General features: G+C 41.7%; 1 protein-coding gene across 1 annotated transcript in view; it reads right to left on the bottom strand.

Moving 5' to 3' along the window:
• Nucleotides 1-836: 836 nt before the first annotated feature.
• Zfp474 (zinc finger protein 474) overlaps nt 837-24,872 on the bottom strand; it is a 30,280-nt gene continuing 6,244 nt past the window's right edge. The window contains 1 exon segment of the mRNA NM_001107380.3: nt 837-2,632. Within this exon segment, the coding sequence (NP_001100850.1) occupies nt 1,399-2,439 (1,041 nt within the window). The 5' untranslated portion in view covers nt 2,440-2,632 and the 3' untranslated portion in view covers nt 837-1,398.

The following is a 24,872-nucleotide window of genomic DNA, read 5'->3' as shown; positions in this document are numbered from 1 at the left end:
GATCAGGTTTATGAGACCAGATCAGAGCCCACGCCATACTTAAGCATTTGGATTTCCACAAGGCAAAGAGTTTAGCCATTTTGAATTTTTTTGTCTTCAATATTTTCTGAAAAAAAATGTTCTGCATGTTGTTCTGACTTCTCTGCTCTAGGATGACTGTCATGGGATCTTCGAAACTAGTGAGTCCATAATCTTTAGTCATGGAAATTAGGAACAAGGACTAGACAGTTCTCAGAGTAATAAAAAGCAAAGGCAAGAGAAATTAGATCATAACAAAAGATGTGTCCTTATCATTCTAGTTTAATAATGGTTTGAATTATCTTTGTTTCCTTAAACTACTCAATTTATAAACATTATCTGGCTAAAGATAGTTGTCAGGAGGCCACGATTAGGAGTTATGAGCATGCTTGGAATTCAAACAGCCAGGAGGAAAGGCCACCTCCTCTTTCTTACAATTGACATATAAGATGTGACAGGGCAGTGCCCTGATTTTATGGCAGGACGTGTACAGGTCCTGCTGTTCAGCTGGCCACCTTCATAAACATCCCCACCCAATCCTGATAATGGTGAGACCCCAAGTCAAAGGCTAATAACTTTAACTTTATAGGCTGACAATACTTCGGTTCACTGCTTAGAATGAGGTTGGGGGACACCATCCTATGAACAATCTCCACAATGGGTACAGAACACAGGACTGAGAACATCCCAGAACCATGCATACATATCTAGTTACTTCGGCATCCATGAAAGGGTTAACCCTACCCACCCCCACACACGTTTAAGAATCATATATGCCTTCAACAGAATCACCCTGCGTCTGCAGAGCACATAGACTTAGCAAGTGTTCCAGTGTTTAATTGTTGCTAAAGTCATTTGGGGTTTTTGACACAGATTCTATTTTAGTAAGATAAACTCGGCATAACCCAACATTGCCAGAACTGAATTCCTAAGGTAGATGACTAAAATAAACCAGCAATAAACATTGGCCGTTGGAATAGGAACCATATCTCTGTAATGTAGACACGGCATTAATGACTCATTTTAAGTAACAGTCTCTCCCAGGGATCACTGGGATGAGGGGTCAGAGAAAAAAAGTCCATCTCTTTTAGGATGTAGGACTGAAGAGGATTATGAACCAACCAGACAAGGATTCTGTTAGATCTACTTTGCAAAACAGACAGACACACACACACACACACACACACACACACACACACACACACACACACACACACACACAGCCCCTAGAGTCCAAAAGAAGATCCACTTGGACAGGCTGCTTTGAGACACAAGTAAGGCTTTGGGAGAAACCATCGTTGGGGCTGAGGTGGCTGGCTCTGGGAATAGTTCTCTTATCCTTTTGAAGATGGAGTATGTCCCCAGTCCACCTACTTCATCTTATATGACACCAGTTACCTTGTCCCCATTGGGTGCTTTCATTTTCCTCTGATGCTTGGAATTAATGGATCCATTTGGACCGCCTTTCCTTTCTAGGTTCAAATTTAGAAGTTTTAGTCCATTAGGTTGAGATCTACAACTTCTCTGGTGTACAGGTAGGCGGTGTACAGCAAAGGTCCGGCCACAATTCGGGCAAGGCACAAGTGCGGCTTGACTCGCCCTCTTTTGGCTGGGCTGTCCAGTTGGAAGAGGTTGAGGCTTCTGGGGCAGTGACCGACGCAGCTCTCTAGGGAGACGGTCATTCTCAATTTTCCACTTTTCCAAGCATTTAGGCTCGTGGATAGGAAGGGACAGCGTGCCAAATTCCCTACCACAAATGTAACAGATGAGAGTCCTTGGTCGGACTGGGATACCGCTAGAAGTTTTCTTGAGGCCAGTAGGAACGTCAGGACTATTCGTGTTTGCTGTTCTAGGATTCTCACCCTTTGACTTGCAGCTTCTCTGGTGAACCAGGAGACGATCTGGCAAGAATGTGCGGCCGCAGTATTCACAGGGCAGCAGCTGAGCCTGCGCACTCTGAAATGCCTCCTCGGCTGCCTGCAGATTGTAGGAGTCACTGCCACCGATGGGCTGTGGTTTGGAGGGTTCTGGCCTCCTCAGGTGCTTGGGTAGTTTGCTGTTCTCAATGCGCCACTTTTCCAAACACTGAGGCTCATGAATGGCAAGTGATTGGGACCCAAATTCTCGGCCACAAATGTAGCATATCCGGAACCCTGGCCTGCGGGATGGAATCACAGGGGGTCTAGGTTGGCTTTCTGACATAATTCGACTTGAGTGTTTTGATAGAATCGCTGTTCCCGGTCTCCTTTTCTGAATGTTGACCTTTGGGTTTTTCGTTAGACCACCACTCTGCGTTTTCTGTGCAAGGGCTGAACGGGAACCACTAGGCGGGACAGCATGCTGGATAAAGAAGGTGAGCTCTTTGGAGTGGTGGATAGTTCCTCGTGGTTGGCTGGAAATCCTTTCATTTCCTCTTTCCATGAGCAGAGGAGTCTTTCTCTAAATGCTTGCCGGAGTTTCAGGCCACACTGGTTCTGGGCTGCTGCTTAGACTGAAGGCTAGTGACGCTGATCTGTCACGGGCTTCCACATGTTGCCAGTACTCAGAGCTTCGTTGGAGAGCAGCAGTCAGGAATGTGGAAAAGTCCCCATTAAGCCTTAGATGTCTCCAAGATCTGGAAGGAGCAGGAGACATAAATAAGAAGTTACTATACGCAGGGACAGACAGACCTTAGATCTGATAAACTGATAAAAGACAGCACTTTTTTTAAATTGGCCATGTAGTCTATTTGGCTAACTTAGTAGCCGCCAGTACATTAGAAATAGTCAAAAACATCCACACAAATGTGAATCGTTCATCTACAAATGGCAGTGTGCTAAAATTAGCAGAGCAAAATTATTCACCAAGAAGGCTGAAGAGGACATCCCATAGACATAGATGACACAAACAGTCTGAGTCCAGGAGGAGGACTGTCCAAAGAAGAGAAAGATGGAGCTTCTTCTAGCCACAGAAGAAAAACTACAAAAAATTAATGGGATCAACAGGCCCTGTAGGAAAACTTCGTGATCCCTCAAACCCTTCTTCAGAGAGTCTTAACCCTTCAGCGACCAAGACTCCTTTGATAATTGTGAAAACACCAGGCTTCTTGGGATGTTTATAAAACAAACAAACAAAAATTGTTTTTTTTAAACATTATTTAAAGGCGAAACAAATTTTGTTGAAATGAGTCAGGTAATTGAGGTGACTGTGTATTAGGGAATGTAGTGTTACAGTCTTCTTGAATATTCAGGACCCAGAAGAGAGATCTGAGAACGTTCATGGGGCTGCTATGCTCAGGATGCTCTTCCATTGTGCATCATATTTATTTTGTTTTATACATGTATGTTTGCCAATCAGTTTGGTAGAGAAAGAAAGAAAGAAAGAAAGAAAGAAAGAAAGAAAGGAAGGAAGGAAGAAACAAACGAAGAAGAATATGCTGGCTGTTTTTTTTTTTTTCAAACAAACTAGAAGAAGAAGCTGATAGGATACTGAGATCTCATTATGGGCAAAAGATTTAATCTTGGGAGAAATCATGAATACATTTTATTGTGGGTAAACAACTTAAACCTATCAGAAACCTTGGATCCCTGTTCCTGTCCTGGGTCACCAGGTCAGGGTTAGAGCCTGAAAGCATCCATTTAGGTGGTAGGGACTGCACCAGATCTGAGGCTCAGCATATATCAGCAAACGAAGGAGCTGGTAATATGAAAACCCCAGGTATAAGGTTTATAAGGGACAAAAAGAACTGTGAGATCTGAGCCCAGTTCCTGTATTTTTGGTGCCAAGAAAAGCCTGAACCTTTGTAGTTTAGAGATCAACTCAGGTCTGGCACAGAGAAGGAAGTGATTCTTCATCCTGACAGCTCCTCAGGCAGAGATGCTAACACGTGGCAACCAAAGAATGTGTTGGCTCAAACAGAGTGGCCTGCACAGAAAATGAAACTCAGAGAAATGGATCGCTTTCTCAGTACCATTCGAAAAGACAGTGGACTCGGGAACACACGGAGTCCAGGCTAAGGGGCGAGGGAACACACATCTACCAGCACTGAGTAAGACACTCAGAGCCAGTACTATTCTGACCTAGTTATCCTCTTCCCCTGAAACCAGGAAGTTAAAGATTCTGAAAGTACTGAAGAGATTAGAAAACTCAATATAATAAAATAGACTCCCAGGCCTTAAACTGCTTCTCCATCTGTCTCTGTCTCTGTCTCTGTCTCTGTCTCTGTCTCTGTCTCTGTCTCTGTGTCCTTCTCCCTCCCTACACACACACACACACACACACACACACACACACACACACACACACACACAGCCGATTCTCGGTGTAATACTGAGAAAGCCCTGTGAATAAACAACTCCTTTACTCCCTTCTCCTGAGGGAAGAGACTAATGTTTAGTGAATAGCAGCCGTGGGCCCAACAGTGCTCTAGTTTTCATGTATATAATTCAGTTAATTCTGGGACAGTGATGAGGCAGATGTCATTATTCAATTTTATAAACAAACTGCCACTCAGAAAAGACAAGTTGCCCATGACAATTTCTAAATGACAGGGGTTCAATTCCAGTGCTCGTTGGCTCCAGGGTAGAGCTCTTTCCATTATCCATTCAACCTGAATTCCATGGAGCGTCTCCCCTTTAGTTTCCGTCCCTGATTTAATGCACTATTCATATGCCTCTTGGGCACGCGCCTAAGTGCTCTCCAGACTCTGTGCTTGCAATGGGAGGTGGGAGGAGGATCGCAGATGGAAAAAACAGAACAGGGACAGAGACGCTCCCCAAAGGCAAGGATGTTCTGTATGAGACAGGGTCGTTTTATTCTGCAGTAAGTAGGGTTTGCTAGAAGTTTCTTCCGGTTGAACTGTGATACATCCTTTCTCTGGACCTAACAGCCTCTCTTCAGGCTCCACTATGCAATTGGCAAGGGAGGGGCAGGGAGTGGGGTAGAGGTGTGTGAGAAAATGACCTGTTGTAGTTACAATAGACACAAGACGGCCTTGAAGCCCATTCAGCGAGGCCAACTGGTGTCCCACCTGAGGCTGTTCGCTGCTGTCTTTACTGCATGAGAACGCACGTTCACTGTGAAGACGGTCCCTGCCGCAAGCCCAGGAAAACCCCTTACCGTTCCCATTTAATCATCAGCTCCATCTTCTCCTGCGGACATTTCTCATTGCAAGTGAACGTATCAAAGTGAAAAGGAGGAGGAACCTGGCAGTGGACTTGGGGAAGACGAGGAATGGCGTCTAAGGTCCCTGCTGCTGGCTGTGCCAAGGCAATGCGCCAGGGTAAGGATTGTTGGTGTTCACACTGTAAGTTGGTTATAAAAGCAAAAATGCTAGAAACATTCAATACATATACTTAATTCATGTAAAGAAATCGGCCCGTCACCCAGACACATCGTAAAACAACTTTGCTAGCACATAAAGAGAAGCACTGTGAAAATCCAGCCAGCCAGCTTCGCCCCCGGCGTCTATGGAGATAGGCCTGAATTAGGCATTTTTAACCGTATTTGCAAGTTGAACATTTCAGGAATGCTTTGTAGGGTCCATATTTTATCAGGAGAATGACCTTTTCCATTCCCTTTAGGGTTCATGAGAAGGGAGACGCAAACACCATATTCGAACGCAATAGTTTTGAGAATCCAGAGCCCATTTTGGCTTTAGTCGATGTTCTTTAAAAGGAAGACCATTGGATGCAAACAAAAGTGTGACCGAGTCTTTTAAAACTACTTCAATCTTTTAAAATTAATATAATTAACACATGAAATGGCTCCTTCTTATAAGTATAGAACCTAAATTCTCCAAATGGGGCAAAAATGTAAGAAAAAGTTGAAGCTCATCCTGAATGGACACAATTCAAAGGCAAAGAAGGTTTGGTTGTTCTGTCTTTTACACTTTTCAGCAGCCTCCATTCTCTCTAATATCCTGCGTGAGTACAGTTTCCTAATGTACTCTCTGGTCTTCCTTACCTGTGAAAATTTGCTTTTTAAAAGAAACAAATATAGCCACTCACAGGGAGGCTTGTGGCAGGTAATCTCTCTCCCAGCGTCTGTGGAGGTAGCTACTTACCAAAAGCCACAGCACTCAACTCCCCTGGTTAATGCAGCCCTGGTTAATGTTTCGCTGTTTTTAGCTAAAAGTCTATGAGTTCTTTTGTAGTTCGTGAACACATTGATAGAACTTGAGAAAGTTTATTTTTTCTTTTGAGACAAGGCCTTAGCATGTATCCCAGACTGCCCTCCACTTGCCAAGTGCTAGGATTACAGGCACTGATGCTTAGAACACACATATAATGTCTGGACCTGAGCAGACATCTCGGAATTGTTTATATCCATATGACACGTGATGCAATCCAGCATAAGCTTGAAAGAACTTGAGTCTCCGTTAAGTGTAAAACCCATTACATGAACCCAAGTACCTTTCTTAGGCTTTATTCACTCGAGACAAATCTCTATTTGTAGATTTTAGAGGTTGCTTACTCATGAAAACCTAATAGTAATTGAGTATTTTTTGTAATTTAATAATGGTTATTGCTACAGCACAAAATCAATTCTTATTGTGTAAATGACTGTTTTATTGTCTAAAACACTTGGGAAGACCTATGGACCTCTCCAAGAACATCATCTGCCACCAGTAGGCACTTTCTCCTGGAAGATCTGGTTCTTATCTCTTCCGATCCCTCTTCTGATGTCTAAGTTGTTGTAATCAGGATATTCCCTATCTCCTTCCAGTCTTGGAAGTGGAGCTGTAACCTCTCTTATGCTGTTCACTTTTACTGCCAGTTACCTAGGTAACAGCTTTGTTCCTAGTCAACAGCACCTTAAATTCCCTTTGTTCAAATAACATATATAGTTTGTTTTCCTGATGGATACAGGCAGATTCAGAATAAGTAATTTAAAAATTCTGTTCTATTTAAGCAACGCATTATTTAACTGCTGCAGCCAAGTTAAATTCAAAGATTCAAAGGAACTCTTTTATAACATGATAGAAATTCAGGTGCTTGCCTCAACAATAAAACTCCCACTGAAAACGTGGTTGTATGGCTTTAACAAAATGGCATTATGAGTTACAAAATGTCACTTCTGTACTTGTTACAAATTTAATTAAATCGTGAGGGCAAACTTGCCATTTTAAGTCAAGCTATAGTTTCTTGAAGTTTGTATGACTCCCTTTCTCTACTGATAATGCAGTCTCTCCAGTGTTATGAAGATAAATCAGCCCAGCCCACTCAGAGAACAAGGATTACCAGAAGAGCTGATGGGAGCTGGGTGGCTCCCACTCTTCCTAGAAAGAACTAGGCAAATGGGTGTCTGTGGTTCTCAACAAATCTGAGGTAAACTGACAAAAGGTCCTACGAGAACAGCCAGGACCTGGAGGTTGTACAGCTCAAAAACTCCAAGAATGGTTTAGAGACATAAGGACTGTGTTGAAGAAAGCCATGTAGGTAGGGGTATGACTCTGAGGGAATGTGAGCATTTCTAATCTGCATCTTAATTGCTGATTTAAAATAATCCCCTTCCTCATTTCTTCTTCACTATAACAGACATTGAACCTCAAAGTTTTTTTTTTACTTTCATTCACCCTAACTGCCATGTGTGGACACAATAGTCTGTGGTATTAGAAAAGCACATGGAAAGGAGAGAAATGGACATTTTATTCTTCTAAGTAGAGCCTACTGCATGGGTAGTTTATGCTGTTGAGACTTGTAATATCACCCTATGTAAGCTAGTATTAGACCTAACCTATACTTTTCATTCTATATTGAGTATCCAAATCATAGGGTATAAAATCACAAAGGCCAACAGGTATGGCCACAGATCTGTCACACTGATATGTGGTGAAGTAGAGAAGTAACTATGGAAACCACCAATATGATCATGCAAGAGCCCTGTAATGTTTAGAAGAAAGACAAAGCATGATGAAGGAGAGATGAAGAGAAGAGAAGGGTGGAGTGGGAGGATTCAGGAGAATAAGGTCTATCCACAGGAGTATCACTGTCCTAGTTTGCTTTCTACTGTTGTGATAAAACACTGACCCAAAGCTCTTGGAGAGGAAAGACTTTACTTGGCTTACAAGTTACAGTCTATCACCATCAAGGGAAATGAAGGCAGGAACTCATGGTAGGAAGCAGGAAGCAGGAAGCAGGAAGCAGGAAGCAGGAAGCGAAACAGACTGTCAGAGAAAAAGCAGCTTTGGGCTTGCTCCCCATGGCTCACTCAGCTTGTTTCCTTATACAACCCCAGACCATGTGCTCAGCGGTGGCCCCTCCCACAGTGAGCAGGGCCCTTCCCCATCAGTCATCAGTCAAGAAGATGTTTCACAGGACAATCTGAGAGAGGCATTTTCCAAATCAAGGTTGCCTTTTCCCAGATAACTATAGCTTTTGTCAAATTGACAATAACAACAAGAGCCACAAACTAACCAGCAGTTTACATACTATGTTTACCATATTTCACATAGTTTTTTCCCAAGTATTGGCCTGGAGGCCAAATGTGCCCCACATGTATACATTCTTTGCGGTAGTCAAAGTGCTGAGAATGAATTGATAGCCACTACATTTAAATTTAGAGATGTCATATGAATGGTTGTTCAAATTTACTTGACATAGAAGATCTAGCCTGAAGAGCCTACATTCCTGTCCCACAACTAGTATGAGTCAAAGCACAGTGAAAGCCACAGGTCATGTGGGCAATCTGGACTCTTCCAAAGTTTCTCAACCACTTCACATCACTAATTTATAGGTCAAGCTTCCCCCTCAGGCTGTTTTGAATCTGTAAGATTGCTTGTGAACCTCATTTGAAACTGACCCTTTCCCACAGTTTTCTTCTTTAATTGCATGTTTGAAAATCACTTCAAAGATTTGTAAATCCCAATTCTCCAGAAACTGAGGATCCAGTTGAAGATACGTTATCTTTTCTTAAAGAGTTGACTACTGAAGTCATAGCATACTCCTTGGTAAAAATTTAGTAAAAATTAACCTTGCAAATGAAAGCATGCTGAAGAGGAAATGCATGGTTTGAGGAGTGAGGGAAGATCCAAGGAGAAAGGAATCAATGATGTAAGGAGGAATAAGCTATTGTTGGAGCCACATGTAATTCCAAACAGAAAGGACAAAGGACCCTGTATTTAGAAAACCCATAAGAAGGACAACAGAAGGGGAAAAATAGCAGGAGAAAAGTGTTTCTTGGAATCATCTGACTATTTTGAAGTCATTTGCATATGTAATTATCGATCCATGTTATTCTAATTATTCTACATAAGCCAATGGATTTTGCTTTTACCACTCAATGTCTTTCTGTATGGGGGATGTTAGATGTCTTTTTTTTTTGTAAAGACTAAAGCAGTTGCTGGGTTTTCAGACTTGGTCTGGGAATCCCTCATTGGAGAGGATGGAAGAATTTGGTCTATTTTTTCCTCTGCCAAACTGTTTTGTTGAGAAGTGAGTATAAATTGGATTGAACTGAAAATGTGGAAGAACAGAACTGTAATTTCTTAACCTAGAATGAGATCTCTCTACTCTATCAAGAATCCAAAGTTAATTATCAAAAATGAGGAGGAAATACTCAAATTTCAGTATTCAAACTTTAAAAAAAATTGAAATCGATGCATAGCTTACTAGCCTCATCCTATGAGATGCCAGACAGAGTTCTACTGTTCAAATTCTCCTGACTCATTATCAGTGCAATGATTTTGGCATAGGCTGCCAAGCCAAGGGTGACAGCATTTGAAGTGTTGTACTACACTAGTGTCCAGGTGGGAACAAACACAATGCATAGGGCTGCCCTTGGCTGGGATGGATTGGCAAAAGACAGATGGCTGTCACTGTATCCTAGAAGGACCTTTCTAGCCATACCCTCCACTGACCTAATAACAGACCCAGCATTGTGCCTTAGCTCTATTCTACCCCCGGGAGGTCAGAGTCTCCCAGAGCCTGGCTAACTCTTAAACTTATCATTAAGATCATTCATTTCTAACTTCAACACTGTTAATAATGCTCTCTTTACACAAAGCTGTATCTGAAGAAAGTCCTTGGGCAGAAAGTCAAAAGCAGACCAGGACCCACAGAGATGCTGGATTTCTACTGTGTCAGCCAGTGAATGAGGCTCTATTTTCTGATTCCCTTATTGACAGGCAGTGAGTGAGTCTGGAGACTTGGTGGTTTACTTATGCCCACAGGCTAAATGCTGTTTCTTACTGTTTCATTGCTGTGGACCTAAGATCGTCCTATGCAGATATGTTACCCAAAAGTTGTCATTCTTATTGATGTCACCAAATGAAGTGAACTCTTTCACAGCCTTTATGGTTAGAACTCTTTGATGATTCAGAACCCTCTGTAATAATATCTTTTTCCTTCTCAGGAAAACTTACACAAGACACCCTTTGCTATTGAAAACCACTAGAATTCATCTCCTGTGTTCTGTGAGGAACTTGCACCCTCTCTGTGTCCCATGAGCCCAAGCAAAGCATGAAATGTGGTGAGAGCTTTTTATTTTAAAACCTCATCACTTACAGCTTAGATATCTTGTGGTTTACAACATACTGAAAGCTTCCTGCCACTCCATGTCAAATTACTATCAAATGTCACGGATGATAGAATATCCGCTCGCTTACTTGTAGTGAAGAAAAGGTCTATATGTATATTTTCAGATGCACAGAAGACAGCAAAGACCAAGTATTTTCCCTACTTTGTGTTTTCAACTGGCTTCCTTCTGCCCTTTCTCCCATGTCCTATGTCACCTACATCATTCTTGGTGCTATCTCTCTTTACACCTTGGACGAGCCAACGTAATAAGGGCAGAACCAGGAAATTAATACGGAATGAAGCATCCCATGCTCAACTCTATAGCTGCCATAATTTGGCTGGAAGGGCAACAGTGTTAACAAGTTCCCATCTAGAATATGCTACTTAGATACTAACTCTATCATAGTTGACACAAAGCATATCATTGTATATTACAACATGATGGGCTCTTGCCAGTCATAAATATGAAGTCTTGCCTGTTCACAAGCAGCAGAGAGAGAAGGAATCTGAAACATGCAAAGAGCTAAACAAATACTTGCTGACTTTAAGGACAAAGGAAGAACCAAAGAGGCAAGATAAGTGGTTGCTCTGGAATCTGGAGAGAGTAGGAAACTGATTTTTTCTAAGGGATTTTGAAAAGAATGTGACCTCTTAACATCTCAGTTTGTGCCCAGTGAGGACCCTGCCGGCCCTCTGACACAGAAATATCCAATAATGAAGTTGTGATTTTTTTAAAGCCATTGATTTTATGGCAACTTACAACATAAAATAAGAAATGAAATCGTCATGAAAAGATGAAATCAGTTTTGTGAATGCAGCAGCTTCCTGCAAAGGGGTTGTTCTGCCAGTCTTATCATGCTTTGCCCTGGAATTTTAAGTCATGACCCAGTAGGAAAGCTCATTTCCACAAGTGAGAACTCAGCGGTTGATGAGATGCCTAGTTACTTGTCTTACATGAACTATAATGAAATTCACTCTATAACGGCCGATGAACAAATACACAACATTGTGCAGTGAGTCCTAGTGTCATCTTTTAGGTGGGTAAGAATCCCCAACCACGGTGCCTGACAGTTTTTGATTCTGTTTTATGCCGCCTGTGGTCAGAATGTCTTTCCTGGCTCATACTTACTATCCTCTTTCTTCTTTGACTGTGCTATTTGTTTTGCATTGCTTATTTACATCAGAGAGAATCATCATTAAGTACAATCTTCAGAAACTTGACTTAACGCCTATTGCTTTCACCCAGTTCCTGATATTTCTTATTAATGCAGAGGTCCTTTACTTCCGGAAACCACGCTGTCACCACTGCTAGCAGCCTTCTCTAACAACTGGAAGGAAGAGTGGCTGTCTGCTTTGATTCTGAAAATGCATTTCTGCTTTGTTCAGTCATTCATTCTCTGTATGGAACCCTAGCATAATGGAGAACTTCCAATTTGCTGCCCCCCCCCCGTGTAGCCTTCCTGTGTAACCCCCTTACATGTCCCCTCTTCCCCAGCATCAGCTCTTCACAGGCATCGCTGTTACTCAACTCATACTTCATGAATGAACTGCATAAACGTGAAGAAATCACAGATGACACTCTAGTGTGCTGTACAAAATATGTAAGAACATTGGAGACTGCTGCTTGTGTTACTCAGAAAAAACATTTCCGTTTTAGTTTGATTACTTGGTTCTTAAGTCGAGCATGTTTGAGTCTTTTCCCAGGCTAGAGAAACCTCACACAAAGGACAATGATTGCTGTTAACTTGACGTACCCACCCCCAAGGGTGGGAGTGTCTTGCTGTTTTCCTGCTGTGTAACCCCTCAGGAACAAAGATAGGATGGTTACTCAGTCACAGAGCTTGGTGCTTAAGCCTGGTCCATTTCTGTTTCTCATCATGCCTGCAGATCCCAGTTGTGACCATATGGTTTGCTGTGTGCCAAGTTTCCCTCTGTGTGGGACAGAATCGACTGTTCTCGTATACTGAGGGAGTTTCCACTGGCCGTGGTTCATGTTGTCCTTTTCTCATAGCATAGTCCTTCGAAATGTATCTTCTTGCCCAGACACTAAAAATCACATTAATTTTAGGTCTGATGATGGCATTATAATTACATTTAACTGTAATTTTTATTAAGGTAATTATAGATTCAATGTAGTCAAAAGAAATAATTTGAAGATCCCTTGTGCATTCACTCACTTTCCTCCTGTTTGTAAAATGAAAGTTTAAGGTGTGACTGGAGAAATATCTATGAATGAAATCCGGAATCCTCATCCCAGTTGTTTGCCTGTGTGAATTTAGCTTTATGTAGCTTTACTGCGTGTGTAAGCATCCACAGAGTGCCAGTGGCTCCAGTGCTATAAGGAGTCAGACTTGCTATTTTTAGCATTATCCACCTTCTTGCCCTCATTTCTCTCACATCCTCATCCCTCCCCCCCAACCACAAATATGCCTTTCATTCTCAAGATGTTATAGTTTCAGAATATTATATAAATGGATGTAGAAGGTATATAGACTTTTTCACTGAGTACAACTTCACGAAGGTTCAACCACGTTGTATATTTCAACAGCTACTGCTTTTAATTGTTCCATAATATAGGACTTCGTGTATGTTCTAATTTGCTTCACCGCTGACGCAGTTTAGACAGTTGCATTTAGACAGTCACACTTTTGTTATTATGCTCATTCTTATGATGAAACTTACTGAATTGGTTTTTGAAGGATGCATAGAAGTCAAGTAGGTATGGAAGGGAAAATAATTCTAATCAATGGAACAGCAGCATTTGTACAGATCCAAGTACCCAAAGCATGGCATTCTTACAAAATGGCAGCATCTGGCTTACAGCCAGGGTCAGGTTTCTGCATGATATGTATGAGGTTTTGTTAGGGAGGAGCTTAAGTATATGTATGCACATGGGTAGATAGGGTCATGAGTAGATGAGTGCTTGAATACAGCATTAACTCAGTTTATGGGAATACGTACATGAAATTATGACAGTGAGCATGTGTATGCACAGATGTGTGTGTGTGTGTGTGTGTGTGTGTGTGTGTGTGTGTGTAAGGTTAGTATGAATAAAGGAGCCACTGAAGGTATAGAAGTGTAGATAGATGTGAACACTTAGCTGCTAGTGTTCCATTGTTTGATGGAACGTGTGCATGGATGTGAGTGGAAACACACACACGGATTTATATAGAGAGGGGGGAGGGGGAGAGTGAAGAAGGCTAGGAGGTTGAGAACTACAGATGAAATGAGAAGGAAAGTGAAGAAAAATTGAATTAACTAAGTAGGATATATCGACACGAATGATGAGCCTTACAGTTAGTATCAGGAATTCTGTTTCTCCTATTGGGAATAAAAACAGTCCACAGATTTTCTCATGTGTCATATTTGATAGACAAAAGAACAAAGATGATGAAATCTAAAGAACTTTAGCTTCTAATTCTTAGGAACCAGGTAAAGCAAAATTTCAGTTTCTTAAAATGAGGGGCCTCGCAGCCGCAGAAACAGCTCCTGCAGGAGGACCTAATTGAAGGCTTGAGAGACCAAGGGTTGCTGAAGCAGACAATGCCAGCCAATCAGGAACTGCTGTTTAGAAGAGATTCTTTCTTGGGACCAATGGGCCCAGGTGGATGGTATTAAAGGAGCTTGCAGCGGTGCTCAGATGAGCTTGCTGCAGTTTCTCACGGCTCATGAAGTCTGTGTCGTTACTGCACCAACTCACCTCCAACCCCCAAGGGCAGGTAGGATCTGGCTTAGAGTAGTCCAGGGCACAGGCAACAATGTATTAGTTTCCTTTATAAGAAAACTTTTAGCAGGAAAAGAGATTGGCATAATTTACAAAACTACAACTTTTACCCAGCTTACCTAGCAAGACCTCTATGCTCCTTCCAATACCAAGATCACGTGTAATAAGCCATTTCCATGACCCATCTGACGTCACCAATAGCTGACTTATGACTAAGTACTTTTGCTAAAACAGATTGACAAACACCTCTGAACTGTTCCGCTATATTGTTTTGACTTATTTGCACAGAGCTTAAATAATTACAGAATTCATTTTCAACAATATATTTTGTTAGGAAACCCAGATGGTTTCCCATTTGCTTTTCTGTCGTGTAACTTTTTCTATCACTCTCTACTTAATTTTTTTTTTGAGTCAGGGCTCCTCATTGAACCTGGAGCTCTCTGTTTCTGATAAATCGACCTGCCAGCAAGCTCTGGAATCTGTCTGTCTCTCCTCCCACCCAAACGCTGGAGTTACAGGCAAGAACCTCCACAGATTTTAAATACTGGAGATTCCAGTTCTGGCCCTTATGCTTGCACAGCAAACACTGCCCACTGAGTCATCTCTCCAGGCCCTCAGTTCTCAACTGTAACTGAATGGTCACTAGTAGGGGAAAAGTACAGAGCCAAGCAAATTGCATAAATGTATTGGTACGTTCTAATTTTCTAAGGAAAAGCAGAAAATGTCATTTGCCAAAGTATCAGAGCTGCTTCTCTAGTGTCCAAGGTTTCTACTGATGTTGTCTCTCTATTTGTTTTGCTTTATTATCTCTGCATAAACTTGGATTTAGCTTCAGAGCACAGTTCCCAAAGTCCTAGCAGCTGGAATTTTGAGTGAAATTCTTAACATCTCTGGACCTGTTTCTTCCTGTTTTCTGGATGTGAAAGTCACCTGGCAGGGTTGTTATCAAGATGAAGCGTAAGATAAAAGTGCTGGCAGAGGCCAGGTATGATATATATCACGATTGTTATTGTAATGCTTTCAAATACCATCTCCATACGTGATCATATCTCTGTACATAATGAAGCAGACCAGAAAATGTAATTAGTAACATTTCTGAAATTATTCCCACTTTTATTAAAATGCCCCAAAAATTCCCAAGTTTTCATTTCCTAGCTAATTCAAACCACATTTTATTTAGATTCAATTGAAAGACATTGCAGCCATATTCCTGGAAATACTGAGGACTCTAGAGAAACGTTAAGTGTGTTTTCTAACCTCATCCAAACCATATGGAGCATTGTAGTCTTTATGACGACACTGCTCCCTTGCTAGAGACACTTGCTCCTTCTCCAGTTAGCTTCCCCAGGGGACCATGTTCCTTGGCACTGCAGCTGACTGGCCCAGTGCTGGGTACTGGACACAGGCTGGCTCACAGCACTTGGCTGTGAACTGGCCTTTTCCAAACCCATCTTACAAGGTGGCTCAGGGCAGTCTCCAGAATTTTAAAGCAGTTCAAGCAAGTAACTTTAACAAATATGGAGTGGAAAACCCAGTGTGGACAATGCACAATTAACAGTTTGCCCGGCAACAGTGAGACTTGCTTTTTAGCTTTCTGAAGGTCATAAACAACGGCTAAGGAATTATTTTGGATTCCAGACCCAAGAACAGAGTCTCCTATACTCAAGCTAAGAATTCCCTTGGAACAGGTATTCAGTGTGCTTTTGACCCAAACATGGCCATAGAGACCTCTGTGGCTTCCTATGCATGCACCCTGATGGTATGCCTCCCATTATCTGAGGATACTTGGGGCGGGTGAGAAGGGTCTGGGACTGGTCTTAAGACACTAATTCATTTCGTCCAGGGTCCTGCCTCGGGTAGTGGAGACCAGAGCAGGTAACTGTGGCATAACTTCTGCATTCCTGTCACCATTACGCTGAACTCACGGCAAGTATTCCATAACAACCTAAGCCTTCCACTTTAGCGTTCACAGCCTAATTGATACAATATGGTTACTTTGGTTCTGTATCTGTGATTTGATTTGTTTGTCACTGTAAGTAAAGAAAAATCCTACATCAGTCACTTAGGGCAATGGAAAAATATCTTTGCATCAGACAGAAAATCTGGAGGTAACCAGAAGCCAAACAGCACCGAGGCCATGGGGTTTTTCAGTGTCTGCTGTGTGGCTTAGATAATTCCCTCCGCTCTCTTCATGCACCAAAGATGGATCAATCCTAGTAACTTCGGTTCTACATCTAACCCAGCTCTTCGCCCAGGTTCTGTGTGAAGAGTGTGGCTGCCCAGCTCTTGGGTGAAACTTCAGGAATGCCATCAGCCAAGGTTCACAAAACACCGATCCTAGCACCAAGAATGGCCATATCTTCCTTCATTGTCTATGCATGCCCAGAAGTCCATCGACAAGGTCACCGCCATTAAGTGACAAGCTTGGAAAAATCTATCCTCAGCTGCAGTGCACGCAGAGTACAGCATACTCCATCGTATGTATGTCCTTTGAACATCTAGCATATAGCTTTATATAAAGGACATACAGCACAAGTGAGACGAAAATGTCCTTTGGACATATAGAGAAGTGCTGGGTCATATGGTAGTTTTAGTTTTTATTTCCATAGGAATATTCATTAGCCTTTCCACAATAGTGGTGTGAATTTATATTCAGATGAGCGGTGTGCCCGAGAGACCACCATTCACTCCACCTTTGCCATTTCCTCATTTTTAATTTTTTTTTTTTGGTAAATGCTATTCTAATTCATATGAGGTGGGTTTGACTCGCATTTCTTTGATGATTAGTGATGTTTAACTTCATCATCATCATCACCATCATCGTCATCATCATCATCATCATCATTTACTTAAACCTATCAGCCATTTGAGTAGGGTGTTGGTTGCCAGCAGCTGGAGCCTGGGTCTAAAGGGAAGACAGTGTTTAACGGGTCCTCGTTGGGTTGTGAGCAGTAGAGGTGGGATTTCCACTTGGAAGTATTGACTGCTCATGGGCCACCAGGCCCCGGTGTGCTCTGTGGCTTGGCGGTCTCAGTGTGAATTTGATCACTGTCTCATCCACTGTCGACTTCTTTTAAAGGTTGTATACTCCTGATTTTCTTGTCTCCGTGGTCCTTGTTTTCTAAGGTTTGTAACTTTGTGTATGGTTAGAGTGCATATGTGAATGTGGGTTTGCATGTCTGTGGATACACATGTGTACTTGCGTGGGGGGTGTTAGATGAGGTTGGGTATCTTCCTTGATCACTCTCCATTTTATTTCCTGAGCCAGGAAGTTGCCAATTCACCTAGTCTAGGCTAGCCAACTTACCTCAGGGTGCTGTGTCCTTACCTTTGCAGAGCTGGGGTTGCCAGGGCTACCACAGCCTTCTACTGTTTTTGTTTTGTACATGGTTTCTGGGGATCTGAACTCTAGTCCTCATGCTAGTGTGGCAAGTACTTTCTCCACAGCGGCCTCTTTCCTGCCCCAGACTCCTGCAGCTTTAAGTTCCATATCACACGGGGGAAATGCAGAGTCTGGGAAAACATCTCGAGACATTCTGGAGTCAGAATTTGAGAAGGGACTCAGTTTTGGAGGTCTATCCTGTAAATGCCCTGTGAAGGATGACAAGATTTTGGGCTGCAAATCTTGATTCTTTTTAGTGAAGTTTTGGATATAAAATTAATAATAAAATGAATTTGGTCACATTAGAGGTAATGAAATTTTGAGTGAACCACAACACCTATGTTATGTAGGCAAGGGATGGATAGCATCCACTTAAGTCCACTTTAATTTAAAACAGCATTTGCTGTTTACCATAAGTTTCTCCCAGAAGACTCTGCAGAAAACTTTATTTGGGAATTTCTTATCACCCATTCATGCCCCAATAGTTAGGATAATTAAATTCCATTTGAGGTTGTGTTTTACATAGGAAAGGCTGACTGATGAGGAAAATGTGGTTTTAATTTTAGTTTGTTCAATGTCATGTGTTTCATATATAAGATGGCTAACTTGGAAATAAACAGATAATTCAGTCCAAGATTTATCTGATTGTAACATTGCACAATCACCTAGTATTTTTGAGAGAAAAATGCCATGGACCAGGTCAAATGTTATATTAACTTGTTATTACATGTGTATGCATGTTCTTTGACTATATTGCATTTAATGCTTTAATGAATATATATGACTAGTAATGAGCTAGATGGAGGTTTATTACTCATATTTATTATCATTTCATTTCGTGCTCTGCTCTTAATTGCCCCTCTCTGAATACAGAACTCCTCAGCTGCTAAAACACACACACACACACACACACACACACACACACACACACACACACACACACGCACACACCTCTCCATATATCTCTAACCTTTGCCTAGCAATTATTTAATCCAGGATGGCTTCTTATCAAATCTGGATTGTAACTAGGTCACATGGTACTGATTAGGACAGCAATGGCTGAAACCTGAAGTATGGCTTTTCCAAATTGTTTCTCTCTTCTGTCTCCAGATTGTTGCCTCTCTTGTTTGATTGATTGAGTGTTCCTTTGTTGTTGTTCATGTCATAAGCTGCTCTTTTGACAACTATTTAAGCTTGGGATAAGATGTTCTCCCTTGCGCTAACTCTCCAGCTAGAGCCCCAATCTCACCACAGTTTGCATGTGGGATTCAGGGCCCGTGCGACCAGCACAGGAAGAATGGAGAAAAGCAGCAACACATTTAAAACATTAGCAGCTTTTCTTCCCTGTGGACCCATCTGCTAAAGTCATAGGGAAGAGAGTAACTCTGTGTGTGGTCCATTTCTTTTTCTGCTTATGAGTTTGGGTTTGGGTGTGTCTCCACTGACTTGACTTCTGTGTTCATTCTCCCACCTGATGTTGGATACCTTGTGATACTGAATTAGCACACACCGGCTGTTCCTAATCTAACCCCAGCAACCCAGCTATTCTTTTCGCATCCTTGCCTGTGCTCAGAATACCACTGCCGGGAAGGTTGCCTAACCATTCACACTCCGTGTTCCCATGGCATAGAAGGACCACATTCACCTTGACTTCCCAAGTCATTTATTTTCCTAGCAACTACATTTATGTCTGCAAATTACAACCAGAACCTAGTGCCTGGACCCAGACTAGATGCTCACAGACGACTCACCCTCCTCGAGATAGAACTCAAACTCTTGACCATTGAGGTCCTCTGTAATCTAGGATTACTCTCTCCCAGGTCTCTATCTTGGTTCCCTTTTCCCTTCCTCTGTAGAGTGCTACACTCATTTTACCTCAAATTTCTCAGACAAGTCAAAGTCTTTTTCCCTCCTCAGTAGACAGACAGGGTGGAGGCTTTTCATGTGACCTTCCTCCTGCCTAAAACCTTCCTCTAGTTCTTTGACTGGCTTTCTGTTTTCTCTTTTTCTATCTCTCTGCAAACATTATCAACCCAGAGAGGCTTTTCCTGATTGTTCTTCTAGTAACTGCTGTCATTTTCTTTCAAACACACAACCAAGTGTACACATACCCGCATGCACGCACGAACGTGTTCTGCAGCCACTGCCAACAGTTCTGTTCAGTGACATCACGGCTTGTTTTCTGAACTGCATTTACAACATGTGGTTTTTGTTTTGGTTTTTGGTTTGCACGTGTGGTATCCATTTCCTTCATATGGACATGAACTCCAAGGCACTGGGGACTTATTTGCTGCTCTCTACAGTTGAACTGACAGCACATGGCCTATTGCCAGACCCACAGTAGGTGCTAACAAAACACAGCCTATGTTGAATGAAATTAGCTTTGTTTTACATTACATTTTCAACAGAACTCAAGGTTATTATTTAAATAGAAAAAAAGACAACTGAAAAGGACTTTTAGTGAAGACTTTTCGGGCTTTATTTTTTAGGTCTTAGGAATACTTCAACATATAAATCTTGTTAATTCCTTTTCATAAAGGGATTGCTATTCTATTTAGCCTGAGATTTGTAACTATAATTAGTCCAAGATAAATAAGACCCCAGGCAAAGACTATGTATCAAACCAAAGAGTGTGCCTTGGGAAAAAGTCCTTCAGAGAGTAATGACTGACCAGAGGCTGCCACAGCCACCAGCCCCCAGGTGTGGTGGCGATGGGGGCACCAATGGTGGCCTTATGACAGCTATGGCATGTGCCAGGGCACTGCACGTTTAAGCAGAATCTGAAAGTGAGTGTTTGGGTTTCCAGGCTGGAGGTTATTTCTCCATAATCCCTTTTATACATAAGCATTATGAGTACTTAGGAACTTCAAACTTAACTCTCCTCAAAAGTCATTTCTCTTCTGAAAAGCTCTTAAAGGACTGGGTTCCACAGTGGAAGCATAGACTTTCTAAATTAATGTAGGTCTTGGAGAAGATAATTCACCGGAATTACTCAAACATGAGGACAAGGGTACACAAGCTATAGACTATAGGCCAGATTTGGCCAGCTGCCCACCTCTTTGATAAATATTTATGGGAGAATAGTCATGTTTATTCTTTTACATATTTGTCTTTTATTGTATTTGTCTTATCTTGTAATGGGAGGGTATGTACCCTATGCAGTTAAATTGTTTCCTCCTCATGCACACAGAAGGAAAATGTGTAGTCTTGCATGAGAACATAAAAGCAAGACTTGATTTAAAAGTAAAGTGTCTGGAGTGGAGAGATGGCTCAGCAGTTAAGAGCTCTTGTTGTTCTTCCAGAGGACCTAGGTTCTGTTCCCTGTCCCCCACACATGGTGACTACAGCCATCTGTAATTCTAGCTCCAGAGAACATATCGCCTTCTTCTGACCTCTATGGGCACTGAATAGTGCACATGCTTGAAAAGAAAAAAAAGTGAAGCATCCAATTTTTCATCGGTGTGAATTTTAAAATAATACTCAAAATACAATTAGATTCCTATCAATTTTTGCTTGTGCCCGACTGTATCCAGGATCCTCTTGGATCAATAAATAAATGTTTGGCTTCTTTGTCCTCTGCACATAAAATCTACAGGTTATCGCCATGTTTAAACCATTAGCAAATTACGTCTTTACATCCTCCCTCCCCCTGCTGCTGTACCATGGTATATTGCTATTGCCATCTGGAGAATACCTCCCCTAGTGTTTAATACTTAGTAGGAATCACCCCTGCTCCTTCAGGTGATATATTCTGGAATTGTGTGCGCTCTTCACTGTTTTCAAATTTCTATCAGAGGCAAATATATGGGATTCAAGTTCTGAAGTAAACAAGAAAGGGCAAGTAACAAAACTTACAGTTGCCATTTTCAGGCTCAAAATGGATATGTGTGACAGAGGCTTCAAAGCTGGGAATGGGAGGGGGGAGGGAGAGAGAGATGAATCTTTGCGAATAAGAATCTTCCTCTCAGAACAGGAAGATAGAGACACTCAAGCGGCAGGTCCCCTGTGGTCCAGACACTGCCCGGATCTGAAGGGACCTGGTCAACAGTTCTCTGCACCCAAATCCCATGGGACTGAGAGCTAAATCTTCAGAGGGACAGACACGCCCGGGAAGCCAGAAGAGACTGCACTTTGCCCACATTTCTGACTCTAGAGGAAAACACCTAACGCCATCTGGGACCCCTGTGTACAGGGGCCCGAAAAAGGTGGGGCAGGCTCTTTGGGTTACGCTCTCATGGAGAATTGAAGCGCAGGCCCCCCAGAGCAACTTCAGGCCTGAGACCAGAGGTAAGAGCAACTTTTCTGCTCCAAGTGACCTGCCTGGTGGACTCAGGACACACTCCCACAGGAACAGCTGAAAGCCAGTGGACAGGAACGACTACATGCCTGAAAGCAGACCACTCTGTTCCCATAACTGGCTGAAAGAAAACAGGAAAACAGGTCTACAGCAATCCTGACACACAGGCCTATAAGACACTCTAGCCACTGTCAGAAATAGCAGAACAAGGTAACATCAGAGACAACCTGTGGCAAGAGGCAAGCACAGGAAACCAAGCGACAGAAACCAAGACTACATGGCATCATCGGAACCCAATTCTCCCACCAAAGCAAACACCGAATATCCAAACACACCAGAAAAGCAAGATCTTGATTTTAAATCACATTTGATCATGATGATGGAGGACTTCAAAAAAGACATAAAGAACTCCCTTAGAGAAATGGAGGAAAACACAAATAAACAAGCAGAAGCCTATAGAGAGGAAATGCAAAAATCCCTGAAAGAATTACAGGAAAACACAAACAAACAGGTGAAGGAATTAAAAATGGAAATAGAAACAATAAAGAAAGCACAAAGGGAGACAACCCTGGATATAGAAAACCAAAACAAGAGACAAGGAGTCCTAGATATGAGCATCACCAACAGAATACAAGAGATAGAAGAGAGAATCTCAGGAGCAGAAGACTCCATAGAAATTATCGACACAACTGTTAAAGATAATGTAAAACAGAAAAAGCTACTGGTCCAAACCATACAGGAAATCCAGGACTCAATGAGAAGATTAAACATAAGGATAATAGGTATAGAAGAGAGTGAAGACTCCCAGCTCTAAGGACCAGTAAATATCTTCAACAAAATCATAGAAGAAAATTTCCCTAACTTAAAGAAAGAGATGCCCATAAAGTTACAAGAAGCCTACAGAACTCCAAATAGGTTGGAGCAGAAAAGAAACTCCTCCCGTCACATAATAGTCAAAACACCAAATGCACAAAACAATGAAAGAATATTAAAATCAGTAAGGGAAAAAGGTCAAGTAACATATAAAGGCAGACCTATCAGAATCACACCAGACTTCTCACCAGACACTATGAAAGCCAGAAGATCCTGGACAGATGTCATACAGACCCTAAGAGAACACAAATGCCAGCCCAGGTTACTGTACCCAGCAAAACTCTCAATTAACATAGATGGAGAAACCAAGATATTCCATGACAAAACCAAATTTACACAGTATCTTTCTATAAATCTGGCCCTACAAAGGATGATAAATGGTAAAGCCCAACATAAGGACACAAGCTACACCCTAGAAAAAGCAAGAAACTAATCGTCTTGCAACAAAACAAAGAGAAGAAAAGCACACAAACATAATCTCACCTCCAAAGACGAATGTAACAGGAAGCAACAATCACTATTCCTTAATATCTCTCAACATCAATGGACTCACTCAATTCCCCAATAAAAAGACACAGATTAACAAACTGGATATGCAATGAGGACCCTGAATTCTGCTGCCTACAGGAAACACACTTCAAAGACAAAGACAGACACTCCCTCAGAGTGAAAGGCTAGAAAACAACTTTCTAAGCAAATGGTCTGAAGAAGCAAGCTGGAGTACCCATTCTAATATCGAATAAAATCAATTTTCAACTAAAAGTCATCAAAAAAATTAAGGAAGGACACTTCATATTCATCAAAGGAAAAATCCACAAGGATAAACTCTCAATCGTAAATGTGTGTGCTCCAAATACAAGGGCACCTACATACATGAAAGAAATCTTACTAAATCTCAAAGCACACATTGCACCTCAAACAATAATAGTAGGAGATTTCAACACCCCACTCTCATCAATGGACGGATCATGGAAACAGAAATTAAACAGAGACATAGACAGACTAAGAGAAGCCATGACCCAAATGGACTTAACAGATATTTATAGAACATTCTATCCTAAAACAAAAGGATATACCTTCTTCTTACCACCTCATGGTACTTTCTCCAAAACTGACCATATAATCAGTCATAAAACAGGCCTCAACAGATACAGAAAGATAGAAATAATCACACACATCTTATCAGACCACCACGGGCTAAAGCTGGTCTTCAATAACAGTAAGGGAAGAACACCCACATATACATGGAAGTTGAACAATGCTCTACTCAATGATAACATGGTCAAGGAATAAAGAAAGAAAGAAATTAAAGAAGTCTTAGGATTTAATGAAAATGAAGGTACAACATACCCATACTTTTGGGACATAGTGAAAGCTATGCTAAGAGGAAATCTCATAGCTCTGAGTGCCAGCAGAAAGAAACAGGAGAGAGCATATATCAGCAGCTTGACAGCACAGCTAAAAGCTCTAGAACAAAAAGAAGCAATTACACCCAGGAGGAGTAGAAGGCAGGAAATAATCAAACTCAGAGCTGAAATCAACCAAGTAGAAAGAAAAAGGACCATACAAAGAATCAACAGAAGCAAAAGTTGGTTCTTTGAGAAAATCAACAAGATAGATAAACCCTTAGCCAGACTAACGAGAGGACACTGAGAGTGTGTCCAAATTAACAAAATCGGAAATGAAAAGGGAGACATAACTACAGAATCAGAGGAAATTCAAAAAATCATCAGATCCTACTGCAAAAGCCTATATTCAACAAAACTTGAAAATCTGCAGGAAATGGACAATTTCCTAGACAGATACCAGGTACTGAAGTTAAATCAGGAACAGATAGACCATTTAAACAACCCCATAACTCCAAAAGAAATAGAAGCAGCCATTAAAGGTCTCCCAACCAAAAGGAGCCCAGGTCCAGAACAGTTCAGTGCAGAATTCTATCAGACCTTCATAGAAGACCTCATACCAATATTATTCAAACTATTGCACAAAATTGAAACACACAGAGTGCTACCGAATTCCTTCTACGAAGCCACAATTACTCTTATACCTAAACCACACAAAGACACAACAAAGAAAGAG

Source organism: Rattus norvegicus, chromosome 18 (genome assembly GCF_021556685.1).
Source record: "Rattus norvegicus strain SHRSP/BbbUtx chromosome 18, alternate assembly SHRSP_T2T, whole genome shotgun sequence".
NCBI lineage: Eukaryota > Metazoa > Chordata > Mammalia > Rodentia > Muridae > Rattus > Rattus norvegicus.
The sequence above is the reverse complement of the archived record's forward strand: the minus strand, read 5'-3'. Positions and strand labels throughout refer to the sequence as shown.